Below are 19,483 nucleotides of genomic sequence, written 5' to 3' on the forward strand. Positions count from 1 at the left end.
CCATGGAGTTACAGATGGTTGTGAGTCAACATGGGTGTTAGGAATTGAATTCCTGTCCTCTGGAAAAAACAGTCAGTGCTTTTAACTGCTGCTGAATCATCTCTCCAGAATATCCTTCCCTTCCTCTGTCTTACCATGCGTTTTATATTTCTCTTTTCAAGACGCATAATTTTTTATACACTGCTCTGTAAAATGTTTGGCTATGCATAAACATTGTCATAGCCTATCTTGGTAGATCATTTGTCTAAGTAGATGCTGCCAGCAAAAAGGTAATCTTTCTTTGCTTTTTTGCAGAGTGATGGTGAGGATCTCAATTACATCATTGCATTTTTCCTTGGAACAGCAGCCTGCCTTTACCAGGTATGTTCTCTTTCATTTGTAACAAATGCTTCCCAATTATTGTTTGTTTTAGGTGTCGAGTCTAATAATTGCCCATGTATTTAAAATACATAAAAATGGTGTCTGAGTTATTTGCCTTTTTTTTTATTTGCGCCTCCTTCACCTTTGTAACATACACTTCCATCTGAGTGGACAGAGGTTCCCAGTGGACTTACTCTTAACCCTTTCTCTGTGCTGGGGCTTCAGGGGTGCCATGTCATGTTCCTGCAACAGCAAGGCTGTGTCTGGATTTTCTAGTGAGAATTATTGAGCATCCAGACAGAGGATTTTGTGCTCTGGAGAAAGCCTTGAATAGGGAGTGATGCTTCAGAAGCAACATTTTAGGATTTTTAAGTTAGTAGAGATGAACATGTGGACTGTAAGAGCAGAGGGGCTGGCAGTGAGGAAACCAGCAGGGAGGTGATTCTGGTAATTGAGATGGAAAATAAAGGGAGCCTAAACTGTGGTACTGACAGCAAGGTAATGAAATACTGCCCCTGAGAAAGACACCAACCAGCACTTAGAGTGTACAGGAGACTCAAGGAAGAGGCAGGTTCTTCTGGCCGATAGGGAGACTGGTCAGGAGAGGGATGGAAGGAAGAACCATGTCAGTGACCCAAACTCAGGACCCTTGACCTAACTTTTGTAAGTGGCGTGTTCCTCTGGTTTATATAGGAAAATGAAGGAAAGCTAGGAAGATGTAAAGCTCTGTATGTCCCTAAGATTACCCAAAACTCTGTAGAACTTTTTTTTTTACCACATTTTTTATTAAAAACAACTATCTTTTTTTTTTTTTACATACCAATACCAGTTCCCACTCCCTCCCCTCCTCCTGTCCCCTCCATCTTCCCTCCCACCCCCCATCCACTCCTCAGAGAAGGTAAGGCACATTGCTTTGAGGAAGAACCAAGGCTCTCTCTACTATATCTAGTCTGAGCAAGGTATCCCTCCAAAGAGAATGGGTTCCCAAAAGCCAGTACAAGCAGTAGGGATAAATCATGGTCCCACTGCCAGTATCCCCACAGTCTGCCCCAGCCATAAAACTGTCACCCACATTTCAAGGGTTTAATTTGTTCCTATGCTGGTTCCTTCCCTGTCTAGCCAGAGTTGGTGAGCTTCCATTAGCTCTGGTAAGCTGTTTCAGGGGTATCCCCATCATGGTCTTGACATCTTTGCTCATATTCTCATTCCTCCCACTCTTGAACTGGACTTGAACTGGGAGCTCAGCCCAGTGCTCCACTGTGGCTCTCTGCCTCTACTTCCTGCCTATCCAAGAGCATGGGAGATCTTTCATTTTCTGGTATCTTCTTCAGTTTTTTTCATCAAAGACTTAAAGTTCTTGTCAAACAAGTCTTTCACTTCTTTGGTTAGTGTTACCCCAAGATATTTTATGTTATTTGTGGCTATTGTGAAGGGAGATGTTTCTCTGATTTCTTTCTCAGTTTCATTTGTATATAGGAGGGCTACTGATTTTTTTTTTTGAGTTGATCTTGTATCCTACTACATCACTGAAGGTATTTATCAGCTGTAGGAGTTCTCTGGTAGAGTTTTGGGGGTCACTTGTGTATACTATCATATCATCTGCAAATAGCGAAAGTTTGACTTCTTTCTTTCCAATTTGTATCCCTTTGATCTCCTTTTGTTGTCCTATTGCTCTAGCTAGAACTTCAAGAACTATGTTGAATAGATTTGGAGATAGTGGACAACCTTGTCTTATTTCTAATTTTAGTGCCATCACTTTGAGTTTCTCTCCATTTAGTTTGATGTTGGCTGTTGGCTTGCTGTATATTGCCTTTACTATGTTTAGATACATTCCTTGTGTCCCTGATCTTTCTAAGACCTTTATCATGAAGGGGTGTTAGATTTTGTCGAATACATTTTCAGCATCTAATGAGATGATCATATGATTTTTTTCTTTCAGCTTATTTATATGGTGGAGTACATTAATAATTTTCTTATGTTGAACCATCCTTGCATCTCTGGGATGAAGCCAATTTGATCATGCTGGATGACTGTTTTTGATGTGTTCTTGGATTTGATTTCGAGTATTTTTGCATCACTGTTCATGAGGGAGATTGGTCTGTAATTCTCTCTCGTGGCTGAGTCTTTGTGCAGTTTAGGTATCAGGGTAACTGTAGCCTCATAAAAAGAGTTTGGCAATGTTCCTTCTGTTTCTGTTATGTGGAACACTTTGAGGAGTATAGATATTACCTTTTCTTTGAAGTTCTGTTAGAAATCTACACGGAAACCATCTGGCCCTGGATTTTTTTTTTTTTTTTGGAGGCTTTTGATGACTGCTTCTGCTTCCTTGCAGGCAGGTTATAGGTCTACTTAAATTGTTCGCCTGGTCTTGATTTAATTTTGGTATTTGGTACCTATCCAGAAAATTGTCCTTTTTTTTTTTCATTTTCCAATTTTTGTAGAGTATAGGTTTTTGTAGTATGACCTAATGATTCTTTGGATTTTCTCCTTGTCTGTTGTTATGTCCCCCTTTTCATTTCCGATTTTGTTAATTTGAATATTCTCTTTCTGCCTTTTGATTAGTTTGTGTAAGGGTTTGTCTATCTTGTTGATTTTCTCAAAGAACACTCTTTGTTTCATTGATTCTTTGTGTTGTTTTCTTTGTTTCTATTTTATTGATTTCATCCCTCAATTTGATTATTTCCTGTCATCTACTCCTCCTGGGTGAGTCTGCTTCTTTTTGTTTTAGAGATTTTAGGTGTGTTGTTAAGTTGCTAGTGTGAAATTTCCCTACCTTCTTTTGTAAGCACTTAGTGCTGTGAACTTTCCTTTTAGCACTGCTTTCATAGTGTCCCATAAGTTTGGGTATGTTGTACCTTCATTTTCGTTGAATTCTAGGAAGTCTGAATTTCTTTATTTCTTCCTTGAGACAGGGGTGATTCAATTGAGCACTGTTCAATTTCCATGGGTTTGTAGGTTTTCTGCAATTAGTGTTGTTGTTGAATTCTAACTTTAAGTCATGGCGATTCGATAAGATACGGGGGTTATTCCATTTTTTTTGTATCTGTTAAGGTTTGCCTTGTTACCGAGTATGTGGTCAGTTTTAGAGAAGGTTCCATGAGGTGCTGAGAAGAAGGTATATTCTTTGTTTGGGAGAAATGTTCTATAGATGTCTGTTAAGTCCATTTGAGTCATGACATCTGTTAGTTCTCTTATTTCTCTGTTATGTTGACCTGTCCATTGGGGAGAGTCGGGTGTTGAAGTATCCTGCTATTAGTGTGTGGGGTTTGATGTGCAATTTAAGTATTATTTCTTTACATATGTGGGTGCTCTTGTATTTGGGGCATAGATGTTCAAGATTGAGACTTCATCTTGATGGATTGTTCCTGTTATGAGTATAAAGCATCCTTCTCCATCTCTTCTGATTGATTTTAGTTTGAAGTCTATTTTGTTAGATATTTAGGATAGCTATATCCACTTGTTTCTTAGGTTTATTTGATTGGAAAATCGTTTCCCAACCCTTTACTCTGAGGTAGTGTCTGTCTTTGAGGTTGAGGTGTATTTCTTGTATACAGCAGAAGGATGAATCCTGCTCTCATATCCATTCTCTTAGTCTGTGTCTTTTTATAGGTGAATTGATTCCATTGATATTAAGAGATATTAATAGTCAGTGAGTGTTAATTCCTGTTGTTTTTTGGTGGTAGTGTTTGTGGGTTTTCTGGTGGGAGGTTATCTGTTTCCCGTGTTTTTGTGGATACAGCTAGCTTCCATGGGTTGGAGTTTTCCTTCTAGTAGTTTTTTTAGGGCTGGATTTGTGGATATGTTTTGTCATAAAATATCTTGTTTTTTCCATCAATGGTGATTAAAAGCTTTGCTGAGTATAGTATTCTGGGCTTGCATCCGTGGTCTTTTAGTATCTGCAGCACATCTGTCTAGGACTTTCTGACTTTCATGGTTTCCATTGAGAAGTTGGGTGTAACTCTGTTAAGTCTGCCTTTATATGTTACTTAGGTTGGGAAAGTTTTCTTCTATGATTTTGTTGAATATATTTTCTATGTCCTTGAGCTGGAGTTCTTCTTCTATCCTATTATTCTTAGGTTTTGTCTTTTCATGGTGTCCCAGATCCTGGATGTTTTGTGTTAAGAATTTGTTGAATTTAACATTTTCTTTAACGGATAAATCTATTTCCTTTATAGTATCTTCCACACCTGAGATTCTCTTTTCTATCTCTTGTATTCTGTTGGTTATGTTTGCTTCTGTTTACCCAGCTTTTTCATTTCCAGAATTTTCTTTATTGCTTCTATTTCTGTTTGCAAGTCTTTAACTGTTTGAGCTATTTGCTTTGCCTGTTTGATTTTTTTTTCCTTGGCTTTCATGGGTTTCTTTAAGAGATTTATTGGATTCTTCCAATTTTTTTTTTTGCTTGTCTTTTCCTCCATTTCTTTAAGGGAGTTTTTCATTTCCTCTTTAAAGGTATCCACCATCCTCATAAAGTTGCATTTTAAATCAAGCATTTTTCTTCTGCTTCTTCTGGGTTAGGATGTTCAGGTCTTACTGTTGACCGTGTTGCTTTTTAGGTTGTTGAATGAATTCTTGCATTGGCGCCTACCCATCTCTTCCTCCAATTGGTACCGGTAATGTCTTTGCCTCTTGGTACAATCCTTGCAGTTGCTGTCTGTGTCTTTGGGACCTGTTCTTGGTCTGCTCTGTACTATTGCTGTCTGTGCCTCTGGGAGCCACTGAGGTCTCTCTTGGCCCACACTCTCTTGATCTGCTCTGTGTAGTCACAGTCTGTGCTTCAGAGTTCCTCTGAGGTCACAGGGGATAGGAGGGTTTGAGGGCCTAGTTGGACTTGTAGCTTATGGGGTCCAGTCGATGGGGGGGTGAGGGTGTTGGAGCAGCTTACCTGCAGGAAGCTTGCCTGCTGACTGACTAGAGAGGCTGAGGCAGGTGGAGGAGGGGCCCAGGGTTTTGACCCCCTACGTACTGAGGGACTAGAGAGTGGGGTGCCCCGATGTGTGGGTGATCTCACCTCTTGGTTCTCTCTATGCATTCACAGCCTGTCTCTGTAGAACTCTCTAGGGAAATATTTTGATGAATATTTAAACTTTACATAAACATGAACCGTTATAAATTTTAGTTTTAGTGGCTTTAATTTTTTAAATCTTTAAGTTTTCTTAATGTTATCTTTAGAAATCTGTTTAATTTGACAGGTTTCATTAGGACCAAGGACATTTCGTACAGGTAATGTGAAGCCATGTATTTGTTAATGGCATGTAGTGCTGAATTTTACACAGTGTTGTTTTGTGGGTTTCCCACTTAATCCCTATGCCCCATCATTACAAGATTATTGTTTTATTTGTAAACATATAAAAAGAAGCACTCAGTGAACTGTCTTGAGATGGCATAACCAGGAAAGGGGAGGAGTGGTGGCTAATGCTTCAGAATTTAGATTCCAGGTTCATCTCCCTATATCATGCTACCTCTAACCTAACCAAATCAATACTCCTAAATTTGTACAATCTTTATGATGTTATATAAACTACAGTTTTTTTCTCTTTTTTTTCCTTTTTTTCCCAAAGTTTATTAAATTATAAAAGTTTCCATTTCCGCCCCTCCTCCCAACACCCTCCCACTTCCCCCACTCCCTCTCCTCCTCCCTCTCCATCCCTAAGAGCAGTCAGGGTTTCCTGCCCTGTGGGAAGTTCAAGTTCCTCCCCCCTCCCTCCAGGTCCAGGAAGGTGAGTATCCAAACAGACTGGATCCCAAAAATCCAGTATATGCAGAGGAAACAAGTCCCAGAGTCATTGTCAATGGCTTTTCAGAAAGACCCCATGCCAGCTACATTCAGAGAATCCGGCCACATTCAGAGAATCTGGTTGGATCACGTGCTCGTTCAGTCCCAGTCCAACTGGCCTTGGTGAACTCTTATTAGATGAGTCCCCTTGTATCAGTGGGTGATCGCACCCCTCGCGGTCCTGATTTCCTTTTTCATGTTCTTCCTCCTTCTGCTCCTCATTTGGACCTTGGGGGGCTCAGTCCGGTGCTCCAATGTGTCTCCGTCTGTATCGCCATCCATCGTCAGATGAAGGTTCCCTCTGGTCTTGCCTTCTTTGCTCACGTTCTCTTTCCTTCTGCTTCTCGTTTGGACCTAGGGAGTTAAGTCCAGTGTTCCAATGTGGGTCTCTGTCTCTATCTCCATCCATCGCCAGATGAAGGTTCTATGGTGATAAGCAAAATATTCATCAGTATGGTTATGGGCCAAGGCCGGTTCAGGCACCCTCTCCTCTGTCCAGAGAACAATCTGGGGATCTCTCCTTGGACCTGGGATCCCATTTATAATCAAGTCTCTTGTAAACCCTAAAATGACTCCCTTAGTTGAGATATATTCTTCCCTGATCCCATATCCATCCTTCCTCCCTCCCCCACATCCCAGTCCCCCGAGCCTTCCCCATTCCTCCCCTACCCCCTTCTCTCTAACCCTCTCCCCTTCCAACAACCCTCCCACCCCCCCCCATGCACCCGAGGTTACCTGGGACTCTTGTCTATTTCCAATCTCCAGGAGGATAACTACATGATTTTCTTCAGGTTCACCTTCTTATTTAGCTTCTCTAGGATCACGAGTAATAGGCTCAAAGACCTTTAATTATGGCTAGAATCCACTTATGAGTGAATACATACCATATTCCTCTTTTTGGGTCTGGCTTACCTCAGTAAAGCGTTTTCTATGTCCATCCATTTGCATGCAAAATTCAAGATGTCATTGTTTTTTACCGCTGAGTAAAACTCTAATGTATATATGTTCCACACTTTCTTTAACCATTCTTCTATTGAGGGGCACCTAGGTTGTTTCCAGGTTCTGGCTATTACAAATAGTGCTGCTATGAACATAGTTGAACAAATGCTTTTGTGGTATGATAGGGCATCTCTTGGGTATATTCCCAAGAGTGGAATTGCTGGGTCTTGAGGGAGGTTGACTCCCAGTTTCCTGAAAAACCGCCACACTGATTTCCACAGTGGCTGCACAAGTTTGCATTCCCACCAACAATGGATGAGTGTTCCCCTCTCTCCACATCCTCTCCAGCATAGGCTATCATTGGTGTTTTTGACTTTAGCTAATCTGACCGGTGTAAAATGGTATCTCATAGTTGTTTTGATTTGCATTTCCCTGATCGCTAAGGATGTTGAACATGACCTTAAGTGTCTTTTGGCCATTCGAAGTTCTTCTGTTGAGAATTCTCTGTTCAGATCAGCACCCCATTTTTTAATTGGGTTAATTAGAGATTTAGTGTCTAGTTTCTTGAGTTCTTTGCATATTTTGGAGATCAGGCCTTTATCTGATAAGGGGTTGGTGAAGATCTTCTCCCAGTCAGAAGGTAGCCTTTTTGTCTTACTGACGGTGTCCTTTGCTTTACAGAAGCTTCTCAGTTTCAGGAGGTCCCATTTATTCATTGATTCTCTTATTGTCTGTGCTACTGGGGTTCTACCTAGGAAGTGGTCTCCTGTGCCTATGTCTTGTAGACTACTTCCCACTTTCTCTTCTATCTGGTTCAAAGTGGTCAGATTAATGTTGAGGTCTTTAATCCATTTGGACTTGATTTTTGTGCATGGTGATAGATATGGATCTACTTTCATTCTTCTACAGGTTGACATCCAGTTATGCCAGCACCATTTGTTAAAGATGCTTTCCTTCTTCCATTGCATACCTTTAGCCCCCTTGTCGAAAATCAAGTGTTCATAGGTTTGTGGGTTAATACCTGGGTCTTCTATTCGATTCCATAGGTCGACTTCTCTGTTCTTATGCCAGTACCAAGCTGTTTTCAATACTGTAACTGTGTGATAGAGTTTATATAAGCCGACAGCTAACATCAAGTTATAAACTACAGCTTTATAACTGCTGTCTCATGTTTCTACTGTGAATGGTATCTCTTCAATGGTAACTTATGAAGGTAAAGCTTTGCTTTACAAAGGGAACGTTTGGTACCTAATCATAATGGCAGAGTTATTGACTCCTTGTGTTTCACTAAGCCATTTACTTTCATTGTGCCATTAAATCGTCACAGAAGACCCCACACTAATCCTTTTATCAGTACCCTGTTTCTCACTGAGGTCTAGACTGTTCTTTCAGCTAGTAGTGATGTGGACCTTTATCTGTGCTACTCCACAACAGTGCTCCTAATGCCAGGCACACCTCTCACTTCACCCAGAACAGACTACAGTAATTGAAAGAGCTGCTTAATGGTGGAGTAGTATCACTCATGAGAGAAGTAAATAATTCATGGTTTAAGAAAGAAAAGTATAAAATCCAATGTAAACTCCACATCTTCAGAATAGCTATTCTAAGTGTATAGAAGTTCACTGAGAGTTGGGCAGTAGTGGTGCATGCTTTTAATCCCAGCACTCAGGAGGCAGAGGCAGGTGGATCTCTGAGTTTGAGGGCAGCCTGGTCTACAAGAGTTCGTTCCAGGACAAGCTCCAGAGCTATAGAGAAACCCTGTCTTGGGGAAAAAAAGTTCACTGGGATGATAGACTTTGGGTCTGGTTAATTTTGGTGTGTGATAGATAGTTTATATGCAAGCTTTTTAAATAATAAAGTTTTAAAAATTAAAAATGGGAAGCAAACCAGTTTCTTGTACGTATATGGGCATTAAGCATCCCACTTTCCAAAAGTGCTGAGTGGAGTGGTAACTGTGTTTTGCAGTTACATTTTAGTATTTTATTCCTGTGTTTCCAGATATCAGGGTAGGTTTTAATGCATTAGGCCAGATCTCTTAAGTTCACTACTACAGGCCTGGTTGCCCTTTTCTTCGGGATACCAGAGCTTATGGATACACAGAGCTCGCCAGGAGGAACTACTCTTGATAATGAGTATTTCAAATAGAACTGGAGTCTATTCGTTTCTAAACTATGAGTATTTTCCTTTATAAACTGCTAAACTTACAGAAAAATTAAAAGACTAGTATATACAGAATCACCTATTACTAACATTTTATAACACTTCTTTCATCTGTATATAAGTATATAGATATATATCACTCTCATATTTATGTATGTATATACACACACACATATATATATGAGCATACAGTATGCATAGAGATGCTTATTAAGTAAACATCAGGGGCCAGAGAGATGGCTGAGTAGGTAAAAATGCTTGCCATGCAAGACTGACAACTGAGTTTGATCCCTGGAGTCCATGTAAAAGTAGAAAAAGAGAACCAACTCCACAAAATTTTCCTTTGATATCCACAATGCTCTGTGGCATGGTATGTTCTGGTACCTACACTGACACAATAATAATTAAGTTCAAACAGATACTGCTAAAACAAAAAAATTACAAAGAGAAATCCTGCCTCAAAACAAGTTAGAAGACGAGAACTAACTCTTGAAACATTATCCTCTGACCCCCACATGTGAGTCCACACTCATGCACACAAACATGTATGCACAAAGATAGTTTTAAAAAAATAGGGATGGTGAGATGGCTCAGGAGGCAACCCTGATGACCTAGATTCGGTCCCTCAAGTCCACCTAAAAGTGGAAAAAGCAAACTGACTCCAGAGAGTGTCCTCTGACCTCCACATGTGTGCACACCTTTCTTCACTGATATCTTATACACAATAATAACAAAGCTTCTGATAAGCATAAATATATGTATATATTATTCTATATGTATATATATATAGTCTTTCTTGCTAATGTATTTTAGGACAACTGTACTCACATGGAGTAATAGGAGAAATCCTGTAAATTTTTTTACCTGACTTTTCCTGTGATACCATCAGAAAACCATAATACAATATCACAGGTGCTATGTTGATATTGATACAATCAAGATAGAGACTATTCCTGTCACCATAAGGATCCCTTGTGTACCATAAATGGAACAATACAATACATAGGCATCAGTTAAGGCAGCTCTACCAAACTTACATAGGCTAGGAGGAGCTTAAATAATAGGTGTTTATTTTTCACCTATTGTTCCAGAGGTTAGGATGTCCAAGGCCAAGGTGTTGATAGACTCACTTCTTCCTGGCCTGGAGAACACTGCCCTCTGGCTGTGTCTTGACATAGCAGAGAAAGTGCTTGTTTCTCTTGAGACCACTAATCCATTACAGGCACTCCACCTTTATATCCCATATAGACCTAGCAACTTCCCAAAGGTCTGCTTTCTAATTTCCCCTCAGTGGGGGTACACATTTGGGAAGGGAAAGGCACAGACATTTAGGTAAACCTAAACCTTTGTGATTGGCCTTTTCTTACTCAGCATAAAATTCTCTGAAGATTCATCCAAGTTGTTACATAGTTGATGTTTTTTGAAACAGGGCTTCACTGTATATCCTAAGCTAAGTTTAAACTCTATCCTGCCTCAGCCTCATGCTGGGGTTGCAGGCATGTATCATCATGCCTAGCTTCATGTACAGGCTATGTCTTCATTAATTTGGGATACATACCCAGAAGTACAAATTACTGGTTTGTGTGGTGACTGCATGCTTAGCTTTAGTAGAAAACCATTTTCCGAAGTGCAGTACATTCTTGCCCTTTCTCTGTAGCTTCACTAGTATTTGTGGTTGTCACTTTGTTTTAGCCATTTTGTAGTATTTCATCATGGTTTTACTTCATAATCCCTTAATGGTTAATGATGTTTGCCATTGCTTTGTGTGCTTATTTTTTGTCTGTGTATCCTCTTCAGTGAAATAAATATCTGTACCTACCTTCTGTCTGTTTTATGATTGGGTTATTTTTTTTTTACTTTTTGGGGACTACTTTTTACAAAAGTTTAAAAAAAAATATGTTCTAGATAGTAGCCCTTGTCACATATGTGTCCTATGATATCCTTTCCCATTTAATTATTTGTCTTTTTAGCTGCCTAGGTGCTTTTACAGAATGTTTTTAATTTTTGTAAAGTTAGTTTGATCACTTTTATGACTCAATGTGCTAACAGTTTATAACACTTCCTCAGTCTCTCTGCACACGTGAAGACAGTATGCATAGAGGTGTGAAGTCAGCTTCAGGGCCAGATAGATGGTTTCTAAGTTGCGTAGCCTTCTGATTCATGTGTTAAGTTCAGAGGGGTTTTGTTGTTGCTGTTTATGTTTTATTTGTGGTGTGAGACTGAAGTTGAGGTTTCTTTCTTTGTTTATACATCACCAAGTGCTCCAGCACCATTTCTTTATCCGACTCTTTTCTTCCACTGAATTGCTTTTGTACCTTTATACAGATTCAATTGGGCATATTTGTGTGAGACTCTTTCTGGGTTCTGTATTATCTTCTTTTGATCTATTTTCCTTCTACCACAATCATATGGTCCTTCTTGCCCTAGCTATATACCACCTTAAATTCAATTTCTTTTTTTAAAATTAATTTAGTTATTATGTATAGTCTGCATGTATGCCTGCAGGCCAGAAGATGGCACCAGATCTCATTATAGGTTGTTGCTGGGAATTGAACTTAGGACCTTTGGAAGAGCAGCCAGTGCTCTTAACCTCTAAGCCATCTCTCCAGCCTAGAACCCACCTTCTTAAGTAAAGCTGAACATAGTATTTAAAAATATGGCTTTTAGATCACGTCCTCTTTCAGTCCCAGTCCAACTGGCCTTGGTAAACTCTCATCAGATCCGTTCCCTTGCATCAGTGGGTGATAGCATCCCTCGCAGTACTGATTTCGTTTTTCATGTTCTTCCTCCTTCTGCTCCTCATTTGGACCTTGGGGGGCTCAGTCCGGTGCTGCAATATGGGTCACCGACTGTATCGCCGTCCTTCGTCAGATGCAGGATCTATGGTGATAAGCAAAATATACATCAGTATGGACATGGGCCACGGCCGATTCAGGCACCCACTCCTCTGTCCAGAGAGCAATCTGGGGGATCTCTCCTTGGACCTGGGATCCCATATATAATCAAGTCTCCTGTAAACCCTAAAATGGGTCCCTTAGTTGAAATATAATCTTCCCTGATCCCATATTCATCCTTCCTCCCTCCCCCCCCATCCCAGGCCACCAAGCTTTCCCCTTTCTTCCCCTACTCCCTTCTCTCTAACCTTTTCCCCTTCCATCGACCCTCCCTCCCCCCCATGCACCCGAGGTTACCTGGGACTCTTGTCTATTTCCTACCTCCTGGTGGATAGCTAAATAATCTTCATCAGGTTCATCTTCTTATTTAGCTTCTCTAGGATCACGAATAATAGGCTCAAAGACCTTTAATTATGGTTAGAATCCACTTATGAGTGAATACATACCGTGTTCCTCTTTTTGGGTCTGGCTTACCTCACTCAGTAAAGCGTTTTCTATTTCCATCCATTTGCATGCAAAATTCAAGATGTCATTGTTTTTTACCGCTGAGTAAAACTCTAATGTGTATATGTTCCACACCTTTTTTAACCATTCTTCTATTGAGGGGCACCTAGGCTGTTTCCAGGTTCTGGCTATTACAAATAGGGCCGGATTCTCTGACTGTGGCTGACCCGAAGTCTTTCTGAAAAGCCATTGACTGTGACGCTGGGACCTGTTTCCTCTACATATAATGGATTTTGGGGATCCAGTCTGTTTGGACGCTCACCTTCCTGGACCTGGAGGGAGGGGGAGGGAACTGGAACTTCCCACAGGGCAGGAAACCCTGACTGCCCTGGGGGACGAAGAGGGAGGAGGAGGGGGAGTAGGGGGAGTGGGAGGGTGTTGGGAGGGGGGGTGGAAATGGAAACTTTTGTAATTTAATAAAATTTACTAAAAAAAAAAAAAAGAAAAAAAAAGAAAAAAAAAGAGTTAATAAAAAGCCTGAGCTAATGGACCAATCAGTTTATAACTAAAAAAAAATATGGCTTTTAAAATGGTTAGTATAGATAGAACAAATGTTTGTCACAGTCTTCTGTTGTCAACACTTAATGTTTAGACACCTTATCTCTCTAGATGTTGTCTTCTTTCCCTATTTATAATACTTTTATTTCTTCCACATATATCCAGAGCACATCAGACACTGTTATAATGCATTCTTGCTTAACTGCAAAACTAAAACTCCAAAGGAAAAGACCACCTTCAAAGTTTTCCTTTTTTTATTGTTTTCTTTTTGGTTTAGAGAAAATTCTTTAGCAGTGCAATAAGTTTGATCAAGGTGATATCAGCTAGATCTCTGCATTGCAAGCTATCCTTTTTTTAAAATTACCTTTGAAAGATTTTAGAATCATCAATTAAATTTTTTAATACAAGAAAAGCTTTTCTTTACAGTAGAATTCTAGTTAATAAATGTAGAACAAATGATAGAGATAAAAAAAATCACTATTAAATCACTGTTAAGCCAATACCACTGTAATAGCTGATGCCAGCAGAGTCATCAGCAGTGGGTGGCAGACACTCCTATCGAGGAGTCCAAGTTGACAGCAATGATAAAACATACTGTCTGGCTCCTCTGTGTTGTCGTTGGCAAAATCACATATACTTAACTTGATCTTGGAACACTGAACAGTCCAGTTGAGGAACAGAGCTCCAGCATAACTGATGAATATTCATCAGGTCTGCCAGGGTCATGGCAGAGATGCTGTTATCGATTGGAGGAGATTTGACAGCTAAATGCAGTACAGAATCCCGGGTTGGGGAAAGGTCGCTAATGGCACACAAGACAAAATTGAAGCCTGTCAGTTAACAGTACTCAGTGTGGTCATGCCCTGGGGTGATGGCTGATGTGTGGTGATGTGGCAGTGTCACTATGGAAACAGTACAGTTCTGCTAGTTCAGATTCCTCCAAGTTAAAAGTTATTTCAAAAGAAAAAAAGAGTCTTTAAACTTTTATTCCACAATGAAAATCTCCCTTGTAAAATAAAGTCTTATTCAGTTTACATACATGGCAAAGCTCTGTTCTGTTTTCTTTTTTCTTCTTTTCATACAGGCAGGGTCTGACTGTATAGTCCTGCTGGCCTGAAACTTTCTAGACCATGCTAAGCTTGAACTCACAGAGATTCTCCTGCTTCTGCCTCTCAAGTGCTGGGATTAAAAGCGTCACTCTTGGTGTGCATTCTGTTTAAGTTTGGGAAAATCTTTACTCATAAAAGAGTAAATGTTTGGCAGGAACACCCTTATATTCTCCCATTCTGAAGCCTGGATGCGGTTATAGAAACTCCTGCTTTTTCCAAAGACTTCATGAGCACACAGAATTCCTGTGCTTCCCAGATAATAGATTTTAGCACTAGCTGAGGACTTAGCCCTGTTCTGGACCCTGGAGACCAATGAATGAACAAGATGATTAAATTCTCGCCTGTCAGGAACTGCAGATAATGAGCAAAATAAGCATGTTTTTAACATGTTGTGGGGACCATATTAGGGCTTGTGGGGGGTGCGCCCTTTACTGTGTCGTCAGAGTAGCGCTTAATGTCGTCCTTTGTCACCTTGTCTGCTTTAAGACATAACTGCTTGAAATTATATGATGAAGACATGCTAATAACACCTTCCTCCAGCATAAGCCCAATATAGGCAACGGCTTCATTTGTTTCCTCCATTAGAGCTGAGAAACAAGGCCCAACTCCTTCAGCTCCCCACTATCCCCTACCCATACTCCACCCCTTGCTATTTGTCATACCTGAGACTTGTTGCTTTCTTTAGTCCTCAGACTCAAGTTGTGATAAAGTTCATCTTCTTGAGTAACTGTTGGGTTTTTGTGCTTTCCTGAGTGAGGATGGCACATGAGTCTTAATTCCCTGTCACCTTGGAGAATGTCCCCAGTCTGTCTTACATGGGAGTCACTCAGTTGTACTTCTATTTGACATATGATGCAAAATGCTTTTCTTCTGAAAAATGAAAGACATTTCCCTTTCAAGCCATGGAATGTCCACGACCAAATATCTTTGATAACTTACATTATCTTGTTCTTTTGGGGCAGTGCCTTTGTTTTTTTTCATGTCTCACTCTGATGTTACACATCTAGTTCTTTTCCTATAACCTAACCATCTTTCATTTTTATGTCTTGAACAGTGTTATTTACTTGTGTACTACACCAGCTGGCGGAATGTCAAGTCATTCTTGACTTTTGGCTTAATCTGCCTGTGCAACATGTATCTCTACGAACTGCGCAACCTCTGGCAGCTTTTCTTTCATGTGACTGTGGGAGCATTTGTTACGCTGCAGATCTGGCTGAGGCAAGCCCAAGGCAAGGCTCCTGACCATGATGTCTGACATCTCCCTCAGATATATTGCCTTTACCTTCAGGAGATGAACGTATATTAACTGCCACTGTGAGAAAGAGACCAGTCACCACACGCGAGAAGCTCTGCTTTCTTTCTCTCCCCATCTTCCATTTTTGTTTTAACAAATCAGCCTGGCATGCCTGTAAGCATGCAAGACCTGCTAGGAAAACTCTCAGAAGAATCCTGCAGTGGAATATCGGGCTTACCACACAGTAGAAGTTCAACATCATCTGAAGACCTGGCAGTTAACCAAAACCTGCATGTGGAATGTGCTCTGAGGACCAAGCAGGAATGCTTCAACCTGATTTTGCCTTTGTAAGGCATTATAGACCAATGAAGAAGATGCTGCAGAGACTGGAAGGCTATCGTCTAAAACAACGACTGTACTAAATATCAGATTGTTTGCACAGTTATAGCATCAAGAGTTATGAAGTCCAGAATGGTGTGAGAATGGTTCCTTTTCTGTTTCTGTCAGCTTCTAACTCTGAATATCACCTGGTGTGGGAGAAGGCTGTGATGCATCTGGAATCTCACAAACCCTGACGACACAGTGACACGTGTTTTCTTTCTAGACCATGTTTGTCATTTATTTTGAAATCACTAAAAATACATGATTCATTTGATTATTGTGGTCTCCTAAGCTCTTTATAATTTGGGTACTATGTATACTATTATTTACTTAGTTTTCAACCTTAAAAATTTTAAAGTATTCAACAAAGAAAGGAACCCCTACTCCAAGTAGAATATCAGTATCACTTTGCCAATTCACAGAGAAATGTTACTAAGTTCCTACAAGATACTGATGCCTGTCAGGACTCTAAACCTAAGTAGCCCATTCATTGTGATAGTGAGAAGTGCTGCCTGGAACCACAGTGAGAGCACCTCTGTGGAGTAATGGGGCTAATAGGGAATTGCAAAGGGAATGTCGTTTCCGCTGTGTTGTGCGCCCAAATCCGTCTTGCTTGTTGCAGAGATATGGTGCTGAGGGTCAGCAAAGGGACTTCCCCTTACAGCTCTGTCACCTCATGGTTTAGGGAGGTAACTATTACCCAGAAGAAATAGCACTCTCATACCCTTGGAAAGATGACTCAAATAATTTTGAATTCATAATGTGGAAGCACAACTTGATTCTATTTGCAAAAATCTAAAGTCACCTGGTTTGGAAGCCATCATGAGTGATTTGCCTTTGCTTTTAAAGAAAAGATTCCAACAAGGAATGCATAGGATTCTGGTATTTTACACCACCCCTCAAAACAGTAGACTTGTTGAGGAATTCCTGTTGGGACCATAGTAGGAGGAGTCCAGGGCAGGTCACTGACCTGCTTTGTCAGCCTAACCCACTGTGTGAACACTGGCAGAGCTGGAAGATCTTCACACCTGGAACCTTCGCTGCCCCTCCATCTCAGAAGAATAAGGTAGAAGGAAGGCGATAAATGGATTTATAATGTCCACAGTTTATTTAAAACAAAGTCCAAGTCTATCTAGGTGTCTGCTATAACAAAGCTGCACTTTTATCCTGTACCTTCTGAGAGATGCCCCAAGGTCAATGGGCCTAAGCCATCAGAATCACATGAACTATGTTTGGCATTTTATACTTACTGAGCCTTGTAAGGAAAGTGGTTCAGCTTAGGAACAGTTTCTGAGCTAGTGGGTACAGCAGAGGAGATTTCTTGTAAATAGTCAGTTAACCAGGGAGCTCGGGCATTCTGGTTAATTGTGGTCTTACTACTCCTTGATATTTGATAGCTCTCTTAGCAGTTTGGTTCAGTTACAGCATTTGTATTTGAATCCATTGAGCAGGAGGAACACTTGGAAACAACTAGTTAAGCCAGGCGGTGGTAGCACACACCTTTAATCCCAGCACTCGGAGGCAGAGGCAGGCGGACCTCTGTGAGTTTGAGGCCAACCTGGTCTACAAGAGCTAGTTCCAGGACAGGCTCCAAAGCTACAGAGAAACCCTGTCTCGAATAACCAAAAGAAGGAAAAGAAAAGAAAATCACCAGTTATTCCTAAAAGCTTAACTTATTTTTTTCTTGTTTGTTTTCATCAGCTGATTTGAGTAAGAGAATGTTTGCATCTTAATGTACAGATTGAAACCGCAATGAATAATCTTTTCTGTACGCCACTGTCAGCTTTCATCATTTGGGATGTGCATCCTGAGAAGGTACATATTTGCCCTGGCTGTTGTGTTGATATCCAAGAATCTCTGGATTTGTCATGGTCCTAGAAGGGAGCTCCTTGGGTGTCTGAGCTGTGACACCGATCGCTTTTCTTTGGAGCTCTCCTTTACACCTAAGTGTCCACTCCATCAGGGCTCTTAGGAGCTGTGTGTGGCTATGTTCATATTACATGGTAAGAGCTCGAGTAACTGGGTTCCCCGGCTCTCTCTGCTAGTATGGTACTGATGAAGGGACTATATCTGTTTGTGACAACAGTCTTCCCTGGTGTGCTTTAATGGATGAGTTTTATCTTAATTTAGCCAGTTCTGAAATACTACAGACACCCTCTGTCATAATCTAAAAGTATTTGCCTGCTTTATTGGTCTGGGTTTGAAATATATTCCTACTGAGTCTTTTCCCTGAAAGAACAACACACCAAGAAAAGCCATAAGATATGGTGTTAACAAAATCTAAACAGAAAGTGGAGACCAGATCAGTGAAATGTAAAGAAGGGCTGAGCTGCCATGGCTATGCGGAGGGTGTAGCAGTGCCCGGAAGCTAGGGTTAGAGGGAGCAAGTTAGACATTGCTCTGTCAGAGGTAAAAGGCATGCCAGATGAAATATGGGATAAAAATGTGCCTCTGTCCTGGTGAATTTGGTTCGGTTTGTTCTCACTTGGGTTCCGGGAAGTATTATAGTAATGAGAATTCTTAATTCTTAATTTGACAGTGTTTGCTTATTGTTATATGTCTGTCTCCATCTCTCTCTCTCTCTCTCTCTCTCTCTCTCTCTCTCTGTGTGTGTGTGTGTGTGTGTGTGTGTGTGTATGTGTAAGGATTTTGTTCCCATAAGTAAAAATTCTTACCCTAAATTAAGAGCAAGTATTCATTAAAACTTGAAAATCCATTTGAGACAAATGGATCATGAAGAACCTTTACCCAGTTTTGTAATTTATAAAGCAAATATGTCATTCCTGGTTTAACACAATTATTTGTAATGTAGGTTTTTGTTTTCACTATGGACTGAAGTTCGGAAGAGTATGTCTCAGTTAGGCCATGTCAGGAATGCCACTCATCTGTGGCTTTGTCTAGGCTCATTGGAGACCAGGGGCTTGTGGCTTGAGACTTTACCTCCATGGCACAGACTCGGGTGAGCCCTCTCTGCTCCCAAAGTTCGCTGACCTCCAAATGGGTATTTGGCTCTTTCCCCCCAGAAGGCTTAAGTAACACACTCTGAGCTGCTGGATTTCCAGTGGGACATGGTGGAGTGTGTGTTTATTATTCTTGTTAACTATTTAACAAATTAGAATCACTTTGTTAGAGTTGCCATGGAGTGTGTGGTTAAAGAACAAATAAATGATTTCAAAAGCATCCACCACTTAGACCAAAGTGAACACTTTGCCTTACCACAAATTACAGGTCACTCTTGAGGGCTGCAGTCTATGCCCATGGTCCGGGTTTCTTAGTTTGACTTTTTCTACACTCTAATCTTTTAGAAAGTAGAATCTTTCTACCTAGAAATGCTGTGGTAAATAGAACCTGTTCTTTTGTTTAAGTTGGATTTAACAATATCCTCACTAAAGATCAGCAAGAGAATCCCCTGAGCCCTAAGGGTTCTGAACGGGTTGGTGAGGGCAGGCAGACAGTACAGCAGCCGTCCATCTCTGCCACTTGGTGAGAGGCATCTGGTCATTCAGTGGTGCTCTAGGGCCATTGGCAGATAGCAGCCTCCTGCTTAAGCACTGGAAAGTAGTCCCTGACATCAACTCTTGGGGCATCTTTCTTGAATGACTGAGCTTTCAAATAGATTATCAGGTGG

At 40.7% G+C, this 19,483-nt stretch overlaps 1 protein-coding gene across 1 annotated transcript in view; it reads left to right on the forward strand.

The window, feature by feature from the left end:
* Sec22a (SEC22 homolog A, vesicle trafficking protein) overlaps window positions 1–16,129 on the forward strand; it is a 63,072-nt gene extending 46,943 nt beyond the window's left edge. The window contains 2 exon segments of the mRNA XM_085685502.2: window positions 295–360; window positions 15,295–16,129. Coding sequence (XP_085541628.1) covers window positions 295–360; window positions 15,295–15,495 — 267 coding nt within the window. The 3' untranslated portion in view covers window positions 15,496–16,129.
* The last annotated feature ends 3,354 nt before the right edge of the window (window positions 16,130–19,483 follow it).

The sequence above is a fragment of the Myodes glareolus genome, chromosome 2 (assembly GCF_982192425.1).
Source record: "Myodes glareolus chromosome 2, mMyoGla1.1, whole genome shotgun sequence".
NCBI classification, from domain to species: Eukaryota; Metazoa; Chordata; class Mammalia; order Rodentia; family Cricetidae; genus Myodes; species Myodes glareolus.